This window comes from Gastrolobium bilobum, unplaced genomic scaffold, assembly GCF_033153095.1.
Source record: "Gastrolobium bilobum isolate Gb01-03AN ecotype WA unplaced genomic scaffold, APGP_CSIRO_Gbil_v1 utg25989, whole genome shotgun sequence".
NCBI classification, from domain to species: domain Eukaryota; kingdom Viridiplantae; phylum Streptophyta; class Magnoliopsida; order Fabales; family Fabaceae; genus Gastrolobium; species Gastrolobium bilobum.
The window spans coordinates 22,799-32,522 of record NW_026900085.1 but is presented as its reverse complement, the minus strand read 5'-3'; the positions used below and the strand labels follow the sequence as shown (position 1 = coordinate 32,522).

The following is a 9,724-nucleotide window of genomic DNA, read 5'->3' as shown; positions in this document are numbered from 1 at the left end:
ATGAGAGGATCCATTTCTATTTTTTACCTTTTTGATGATAATATTAATTATTAAAATAATAAATAAATTTCACTCCATTAAAAAAATTATAAAATGAGATAAAAATAAAAAAAACTCTCTCTCTCACTCTCTCTCTCTCTGTGCGTGTGTATGTATATGTGGCGAGGAGTGAAATAACCTGTCACAGTTTGTGAAGTAGATCCCCTGACTCCGTCCACCACCTTCCTCTTCCTTTCACCTGTCGTTTACCATCTCTTTACGTCACAGCTTGATTGTGAGACACTAACCAACCCTTCTCTCTCTCTCTCTCTCTCAGCAAAACTTTCCACCTGTTAGACCGAGACAGTTGCAAAGTCTTTGTGCACACACCTCCTCTTTATTACTCTTCCTTCTTCCTCTTCCTCTGTTTCTCACTCCCAACTCAACTATTAACCTCTGCATGGCTTTTCTCAACAACTCTCTACTTTTTCTCTTTGTCTTGTTTTTCCTTCTCAGCTCTCTTGTTGTTCATGGCCGCTTCGTGGTTGAGAAAAACAACATCAGGGTTCTGTATCCTCACAAGCTAAGGTCCAAACGTGATGCTGCCATCGGAAACTTTGGCCTTCCAGACTATGGAGGATTCATCGTTGGCTCTGTGGTTTACCCTGATAAAAACTCTCATGGATGTCAACTCTTTGATGGGGATAAGAGCTTCAAGTTTCGCTCTTATCGCCCCACTATCCTTCTCCTTGATCGTGGAGGTATTCTTTTTTCTTTTTCTTTTCTTCATTCGAGTCAACCTTGTTCATCGTTGACTTTCTTTGTTTATTATTATTATCTGGATTGATTCATCTTGCTCCAGATTTCATTTAACAGTTACCTTTTCTTAATATGAGTTTGTGACTGTTATATATGTCAACCTATGATTCTCTGTTTTTTTTTTTTTGTTTTTTTTCCTGTTGTTGCATAGTCTGAGATTAGTTATGTTATATCTGTGCATAATATAAACGGTTGTTGATTTGTTGATTCAATGATAGCATATGTTCATACATTGATTTATCCTTTTCAACAGTTACTTTTTCCCATTTTTCTTGGATTTCTTTTCTTTTGTAAGTGAAATAAAGGCTACTATAGCAATCCACAAAATATGGGGTGAAAAAAATTTACTGTGGAAAATAACATGTATCCCACAATTAAAAGTCTTGCCCTTTCCTTTTAATATTTTTTTTAGTTTATACGATACTCTTTGTAATTATTCAACGGTAAGGCTGCGTACAAGGATTTTCTTCACCCCACATTCGCTGGTCGTGTTTAACGGGAAATGGTTTTTTTATACGATTCTCTGATTAATCCTATTCAAGTTACCCTTCACACTTCCAAATTACATCATAGTGGCTTTTCTTGTCTTGTGATGCTAAAATATTCAAGCTGTCTCTTGAAAACCAACAGAAGGACTAGTCTCAGTGAAAAAAGTTCCTCACATGACCAAAAAAAAATCTTTGATAATAGCTTCAAGCACCCATTCCCATTTTAATTCTTTGAATCCTGGTTGTCTAATGCTTACTGGTAAAGTTATTTGCGCTTGTAGAGTGTTATTTTGCCTTGAAGGTATGGCATGCACAACTAGCTGGAGCTGCAGCAGTTTTAGTGACGGACAGCGTTGACGAGTCTCTGATAACCATGGATTCTCCTGAGGAGAGCAATGATGCAGATGGATACATAGAGAAGATTGTAATTCCATCAGCTCTAATAGAGAAATCCTTTGGTGATGTGTTGAAGGAAGCTTTAAATAACAAAGATGAAGTTTTGCTAAGAATGGATTGGAGAGAGTCAGTACCTCACCCTGATAATAGAGTTGAGTATGAGTTCTGGACCAACAGCAATGATGAATGTGGAGCTCGTTGCGAAGAACAGATGAATTTTGTTAAGAATTTTAAGGGTCATGCTCAGATTCTTGAGAGGGGTGGTTATACCTTATTCACTCCACACTATATAACTTGGTTTTGTCCGCAGCCCTTCATTACTAGCAGTCAATGCAAGTCTCAATGTATAAACCATGGGAGATATTGTGCCCCGGATCCAGAGAAGGATTTTGGAGAGGGCTATGATGGGAAGGATGTAGTGTATGAAAATTTGAGGCAGCTCTGTGTTCATAGAGTTGCCAATGAGAGCAACCGTTCGTGGGTCTGGTGGGATTATGTAACAGATTTTCATGTCAGATGTTCTATGAAGGAGAAAAGATACAGCAAAGAGTGTGCTGATGATGTCATGAAATCATTAGGTATATGCTACTTTTTGATACTGCTGTGCATGGGATTGTGCTATTTTCTCTTCTTTTTTAAAGTTTAATCTTCATACTCCAGATCTGCCTATTGAGAAAATTAAGAAATGCATGGGTGACCCTGAAGCGGATGTGGAGAATGAAGTGCTAAAGAATGAGCAACAAGTTCAGGTCAGATGTTTAATATTTAATGCCATGTCCTTATAAAATTAAAAACTTTGTAAACTGTCATCAAACAACAAAGGCTACCATATGAAATGAAGCACCGGATCCAGGTGATTACAGAACTGAGTTTTACTTTTGAGACAAATAATTTACATAGTTTTGTTTCATTTGTGATATTTAGATTGGGAGAGGATCTCGTGGTGATGTCACCATCTTGCCAACATTGGTTATAAACAATGTCCAATATAGAGGTTAGTTACTTAAATACATATTTAATAGATATTCTGGTTGAATTCTCACTAGTGTATTGAACACATCAAACTTGTTGAAGCCCAATTGTTGAAGTTTGGTTATCCAAAATCTAATTATCATGTTTTCTCAGCTGAGAGTTTAAGGGCACAAACAAAATTGTGTTCTAAATCTATAGCTATTATGTCTTTTTGTTCTCCATGTTTCACTGGCATGGCAACTGACCCATGAACTTACTTTCAACTATGTGATGCTTCTGTCTTCTACCTTGAGCACTATTAAGCCATCATGATCACCTTCCCCACATTTAAATGGAACTCACTTTTCTGTTAATATAAAAGGACTAGTCTCATTTTCTGAAAATAGTTACAGGCTCATGGAAGTTTGTGATTATAGGGTTTTGTGTAACCCTTTGTAATATTGAACATCTGGGTTCTCTTTTTCACTTGAGGCAGATGAGTGAAGTTTAGAATTTCTTTGGTTCTCTCTAATTTACTTTTGCTCTTCTGTGGTCATCTTCCTTTCCTTCATCTCTTGTCTGTATATTACTTGCACTTTATCCTTTTTGTTTCAGTTGATTGGCTAACTGAATGTCGAAATCATTGTCATTTGTGTAATGAAGTGGACAGATATTTTACTTCTTCAACTACAAATATCCTTTTCAGGAACATATCTGGCAAATCAGAATTCTAAAGGTTTTATTTGTTTTTTATAAAGGAAAATTGGAGAGAATTGCTGTCCTGAAGGCTATATGCGCTGGATTTAAGGAGACTACTGAACCTCCAGTTTGTTTAAGTGGAGGTTGGTGTGCTTAGTACACCCGTATACGAAACTACACTGATGATTGATTCTTCTATTTCTAAAATTCTACCATGAGTGCAATATTCTGATTTTTACATACTGGTTTGATTTTATCAGATGTTGAGACTAATGAGTGTCTTGAAAGAAATGGAGGATGTTGGCAAGACAAGAATGCTAACGTAACTGCTTGCAAGGTATAAATAAGGAAATTATATTATCATTTTTTTGCCAATTAGAATCACTAGACATATCATGGTTTATGTGTCTGTGTATGATTGGCTGCAAGTTAAACCTTTATTCTTTGTCAGGATACTTTCAGGGGAAGAGTTTGTGAGTGCCCTGTTGTGAAAGGTGTTCAGTATAAGGGTGATGGTTATACATCATGTGAAGGTATGCGTTTTCAAGTTTAAAAGGTTTCATCTACCTGTTATTTTAGAACATCAGTATATTCTATACTCTCTTCTCATAAAACATGATAGCTAAGGAAGCCAGAGATTAAGAAATTTCCTCCTTGATTTGGAATTCATCCTATACGCAACTTTCATGTCAAACGTCTAAGAAAATTCATTCCATATTGTAATCTAAATCCAAATACAACTGCATGTTTACTGATACTTGAACTACGAAGTGGATGAAGATCAATAGGGTGTCTACCCCTAAACATTCTTATTTGTGGGCTAGATCTTTTACTTTGGAAAAATGTAAGGAAAATATGAATTACCTTGTACATTTTTTAATAATTGTTATTTATTTGTTGATGATTTTGTGGTTAATTTTCACTTTACATCACTGCCTTTATAAGAAAAAGATTCAGTAATAAGTTTTAATTGAAAGATCTATTCATTCTAAGGATACTACTAAATTTCTTGTGAATAATGGGAATTCATTATTGGGCTGTCATGGGATATTTATACGGAAACCTTTTCAAGGATATATCAGCCGCATTCAGTAGCTCTAGTATTCAGTTATTTAAGCTTGTCACCTGTTTCTCCTTGGAAAGCGTTGTTTGACAGTATTACCTGTGGCTGCTGTGGAATCAAATAATAAATCATTCGAATATCTAAATGTGGTTAATGTATATTTAGACTGAAAAAACTAATGTCTTTGCATGGTCCACAATAAGAGGACACTTGTTTTACTTCTGTACCAAGTCATATGCTCTTTTTCATGATGTTGGGGAGATGCTTACTCTTTTCCTTATTTGACAGCTTTTGGACCTGCAAGGTGTGCTATAAACAATGGAGGTTGTTGGTCAGAAACTAGAAATGGATTAACTTTCTCGGCTTGCTCAGTTCAGTAATGCTGAACCTAATCTTCATTTTTTCCTTCTTCTGCTTGTTGTAAAATATTTCTTTTACCACTTTCCTGGATTTGCCTCAAGGCTAACTGAATTCCCTTTTTGTATATAGGAGTCCAAGGTAAATGGCTGTCAGTGCCCAGTTGGTTTCCGTGGGGACGGTAATAAATGTGAAGGTAATATTTGTTTTCATCGCAGCAATTCAAAAAAAGCTGTTGTCTTCTTTATATGATAAATTTTGCAAAATATAACTATTGTAAAACTCTTGATCTGATTCAGATATTGATGAATGTAAGGAGCGAAGTGTTTGTCAGTGTGATGGCTGCAGCTGCAAGGACACTTGGGGTGGTTATGATTGTAAGTGCAAGGGAAATCTTGTATATATAAAGGAGCAAGATGTTTGTATTGGTAAGATACTAAAGTCTAACTGTAGAAGATTCTTCTGTGAGAAATAGCTGTATAGCATCCCATGGAATTTAAAGTGATAAAGTAACAAGTAGTCAACTACGCATTTAGTATAAATCCTTAGAATGTTTTGATATTGCAATCCTAAATAGCACCCAATGCAGTAAATATTCAACTTAAATCAACAAAATGATCATTAACCTGAATCTTTACATGTTCCTTTTTAAGAAACTGGGTGCTGTTTGGTTTGTTTTTTATTTTTACTTTCAATTGATATGCTTTTAGTGGTAGTTACTAGTTACAATAATACCACCTTTCATTTAGTTTGTTCTTTACATGATTTTGTGAAGGAAATTGTAAACAAAAGCATCTTATTTTCAGTTTTTCCTTACAAAATCTTGAAAATATTAAACAAAATAAAAACAAGGTGGTATTTTTATAACTATTAGCGAAAACACAGCTGAAAATGAAAACAGAAAACAAATCGAACACCCTCTAAACTTCCCTACAGCTTAATCACCTGTTTTCATTTATGACCGTTGTCTTTCAAATGGCCAGTGAAACCAATTTGTATCATTGTACTTGAAAATTATCGTATTTGATGGCTGCTTGCTTCTATTGTATGCTGTTTACCGGCTGCGTACAAGGATTGTCCTTTTTCTACTCTTGTTAGTGAGAGTTTAATAGGGAGTGATTTTTTTACTGTCTAATAGAAAATTTAGAATTCAAATCATAGTACATAATTAGAATTTTGGTTTTTATCACGCAGAAAGAAGTGGCTCAAGATTTGGACGTTGTCCTTTTTCTACTCTTGTTAGTGAGAGTTTAATAGGGAGTGATTTTTTTACTGTCTAATAGAAAATTTAGAATTCAAATCATAGTACATAATTAGAATTTTGGTTTTTATCACGCAGAAAGAAGTGGCTCAAGATTTGGACGGGTCCTTGCCTTTGTGGTCATAGCAGTGGTTGTGGGGGCTGCTCTAGCTGGTTACATATTCTACAAATATAGGCTCCGGGTAAGCCTAATTCATTCTCAACTACAGATAATGTATAAATCATTCATGTTAAATTTGGAGATCCAAATTAGCTTCCATATTTAAAATTACCTTTATCTCCTTTTTGTAGTCTTACATGGACTCAGAGGTCATGGCTATCATGTCACAATACATGCCACTCGACCAGCATAACAATGAAGTTCACTCTGAAGCTCAGCCTTTACGACAACAAGGCACGGTGTAAGGTATTCAATTATTCGCCTTTCAACTAACTTGCTTCGTTTGAGATTGATTTTATGGAGAACAATCATCTTATTTTGTCACTATCTGCTTTGTGCCTGCAGACATAATAAGGTAATAATAGGCAAAGGATCCCGTTGCACTGTAGAATCCACATGAGAGATGGATTATAAGCAGGATTGGCTATATGCATTTGAATCAATTTGACAGTGAAGGAAGATCCAGTACTTTACTGTAGGATAATTATGTGAAATATTACATGCATACAGAAAATTTCTTCATAGAATAATATCCAGTTTTCAGAGTTTGTAAATAGAACTGATGAGATGTAAATGTTCGCCTTAGATATAGTATAAGGATTCATGTGATGTCGGGGTACAATTTATGACGACATTGATACAATAAGTTGCCAATACAAGTACATTATTACTCTGGCTCTTATGTATGGTCCAGAATATAATCTATGGTTCACCAATCCATTATTTCACTTAGCATTTTGCCTTATAGTTCTTAAGGATAATTAATCAAATCTGCTCGAAGTTAGCTTGAATCTGTTACTAGGGTGCCAATTTGAGTCTGTGCTGCAGCAGGACCATACATCAAAGTATTCACATACGCTAGCCAGTAATTTATGCATCATCTACAAATTTTAATAACTGATTGAATATACAATGACCAATAATTTATACATCGTTAACTATATTAGAGGCGAAGAATCTCAGGAGCAGAGGAAATATTTGGGTTTTATGTTTTCTTTTTTTCTCCTTTCCTCAAACGGCTTTACACGGGTTTTATATTTTTTTTATGTACTGTGTAAAAAGTAATTTAATCTCCTATAACATGAGAAATGTTAATCTGTTTCTTTATATACATGCAATAATAAAAGGGTAGGAATTTTTTTTTTATTATAGACAATTTTATAAAAGGAACCAAAGTGCGAGGCGCGTGAGGCGCGTGAGAAGCAAATTTTGAGTTCTGCTAGGGTTTCACTCGATATCAATGGTGGCTAAAGGGGGAAGACCCCCCACCATAGACGAAGGAATTATTGCTACAAGAGAGGCCAAGAAGGCGAAAGGAGAGACGATGACGGATCAGGAGATGCTTGAAGAACCTCTGATTGTGGGCGCAATGGAGGTTGAGACGGTTAGGGAGGAGGCGGTAGAGATGGATGCTGCAGGAAATGATCCCACGAAGGGAGATGGGGTACGAAGGGACCCTCGTAGACTGGTCTCTTACAAAGACCAACTCCTGCGAATCAACGGTGTATGGGATGGTGGACAGGAGGACGACGATGACTGGTTCGCACACTGCAAACGGGAAGACATCGAGGAGGAGGAAGCTCTGAAAGCTTATGAGCAGATTGGAGAGGATGACCCGCTGAATCCCTTCTACCAATTTGACGTGCTGGAGAAAGTGGAGCAGTGCAAACGCTGGAGGATGGCACTGATAGTAAAGCTCATGGGGAAGAAGTTAGGAGCCAGGTTTTTGTGGAATAGGTTGCACAGGCTTTGGAACCTGGAGGGGAAATACACGGTACTAGATCTGGAAAATGATCACTACCTGATCGAATTCGAGAAGAGCCAGGATTATCTCTTTGTGCAGCAACAAGGGCCTTGGATCATTGCGGATCATTATCTCATAGTGCAAAGGTGGAGACCTAACTTTGATCCGTTTGATGAACAAGTTAAGAAGCTGGCTGTCTGAATTAGAATCCCAGGGGTGCCTAGGGAATTCTATACGTATAAGGATTTGTGGAGAATGGGGAACATGGTGGGTAAGACGCTCAGGATTGATGAGAATTCATTGCGAATTAGTGGGCAAGGGCAGTTAGAAGAGATCACTGATAGGGGAAGATTTGCACGCATTTGTGTAGAAGTTGACTTGAGTAAGAGCCTTCTTTCCAAGTTCAGAATTGGGCAAAGGCAGCTGTATATAGGCTATGAGGGCCTCCACATGATCTGTTTTTTGTGTGGGCAGTACGGGCATAAGAAGGAGCATTGTGTGTTCAATCCGGTTAATTATAAGAAGAATGAGGAGAGTGTTGAGGAAGATTTGAATAATCTGGATGCTGGTCCTTGCCACTCTGAGGATTCTGGGAAAGATGAAGTTGAAAGAAGCCAGGAGGTTAATGGCTTTGGGAAGTGGATGACAGTCCAGAAAAGGAATAACAAAAGGCCAGCTCAGCAATTAAAATCCTCGGATGTCTCAGTTAGCAAAGAGAAACCAAGTGTAGGTGGGAAGGACCAGGGTACTAAATCCTCAGCCTCGGGGTCTAGATTTGGACCCTTAGAGGGAGATGCAGGTGATGAAGGCCCTGGCCAGGATCCTGGAATATCTGAATCTACTCCTAGTAAGGGGAAGTCTGTGGTGAATCCCAATCAGCAGAAATTAAGCCAAGGTGGAAGGAAAAAGAAAAGTACCAATGGAGGTGGGGAATCAAGTCAAGGGGTTCGAGCTGAGGTTAAGGCTTCCGGATTACAACTACCAGTGGCTAAATTACTTGTTTCAAGGGGATCCAAGCAACCTAACAGGATGGCTATTCTTGTGGACAGAGGCTCAGTAAGGGGTAACACTCAGGGTGCAGCTTCTGATATTTCTAGAGTCCAGTTGGAGGGGAATCAGCTTGATAATCCACCTGAACTCAAAGAGAATCCACCTGATAGAGGAAGTGGAGGCAAGGGGGTAGGCCATAATGACAGAACAGGGATGGCCCTGGACGATATTACAAATGTTGCTGCTACAATGCAAGGACCATTTGGGGTGGTCTAGCTGGGGGTGAGTCTTTCTTTCCTTTTAATTGTAATTTTCATGATAATTAGCACATGGAATTGTAGGGGAGCAGGGAAGAAAGGATTCTCTGCTCTGATTAAAGATTTTGTGTTTCAAAATAAGATCCAAGTGCTGGCCTTGTTGGAAACCAGAATTAGTGGCAATAAGGCCAAACAGGTATCTAGATGTTTAGGCTTTGATAGTTCCTTTATAAGGGAAGCTGTCGGTTTTTCTGGAGGAATATGGGTTTTGTGGAATAAAAATATGGCTAATGTGAGTGTCATTGAAGAGGATCATCAGTTTGTGCACACGAATATTCAGTGGGTGCAATCAGGAGTTGAGGAACTTGTTACTTTCATCTATGGTAGCCCTAGAAGTGTAGAGAGGAGACTGTTGTGGGATAGTATGAGAAGAATTGTTGCTAGTAGTATTGGCAAATGGATTGCAATGGGTGATTTTAACTCATACCTAGAGGAATGGGACAAGATTGGGGGTGCTGGTCTTAGCTGGAATAGTATGCAGGAATTTGGTGACTGTCTTT

General features: G+C 37.7%; 1 protein-coding gene across 1 annotated transcript; it reads left to right on the top strand.

Moving 5' to 3' along the window:
* Positions 1 to 244: 244 nt before the first annotated feature.
* Positions 245 to 6,885, top strand: LOC133295252 (vacuolar-sorting receptor 6-like). The gene is made up of 13 exons (XM_061494052.1): positions 245 to 740; positions 1,568 to 2,260; positions 2,343 to 2,431; positions 2,607 to 2,676; positions 3,392 to 3,475; positions 3,593 to 3,669; positions 3,784 to 3,865; positions 4,684 to 4,766; positions 4,885 to 4,948; positions 5,052 to 5,180; positions 6,092 to 6,195; positions 6,305 to 6,419; positions 6,519 to 6,885. Exons 1-12 carry the CDS (start codon positions 440 to 442, stop codon positions 6,416 to 6,418), a joined length of 1,890 nt encoding a protein of 629 aa, XP_061350036.1. The 5' UTR covers positions 245 to 439; the 3' UTR covers position 6,419; positions 6,519 to 6,885.
* The last annotated feature ends 2,839 nt before the right edge of the window (positions 6,886 to 9,724 follow it).

Bases quoted from the DNA above. Each gene is read 5' to 3' on its own strand.
- LOC133295252 (XM_061494052.1), top strand. From the start codon at position 440: ATGGCTTTTCTCAACAACTCTCTACTTTTTCTCTTTGTCTTGTTTTTC. The intron at 741-1,567 runs GTATTCTTTTTT...TTGCGCTTGTAG, and splicing joins CCTTCTCCTTGATCGTGGAG to AGTGTTATTTTGCCTTGAAG. The intron at 4,949-5,051 runs GTAATATTTGTT...GATCTGATTCAG, and splicing joins GGACGGTAATAAATGTGAAG to ATATTGATGAATGTAAGGAG.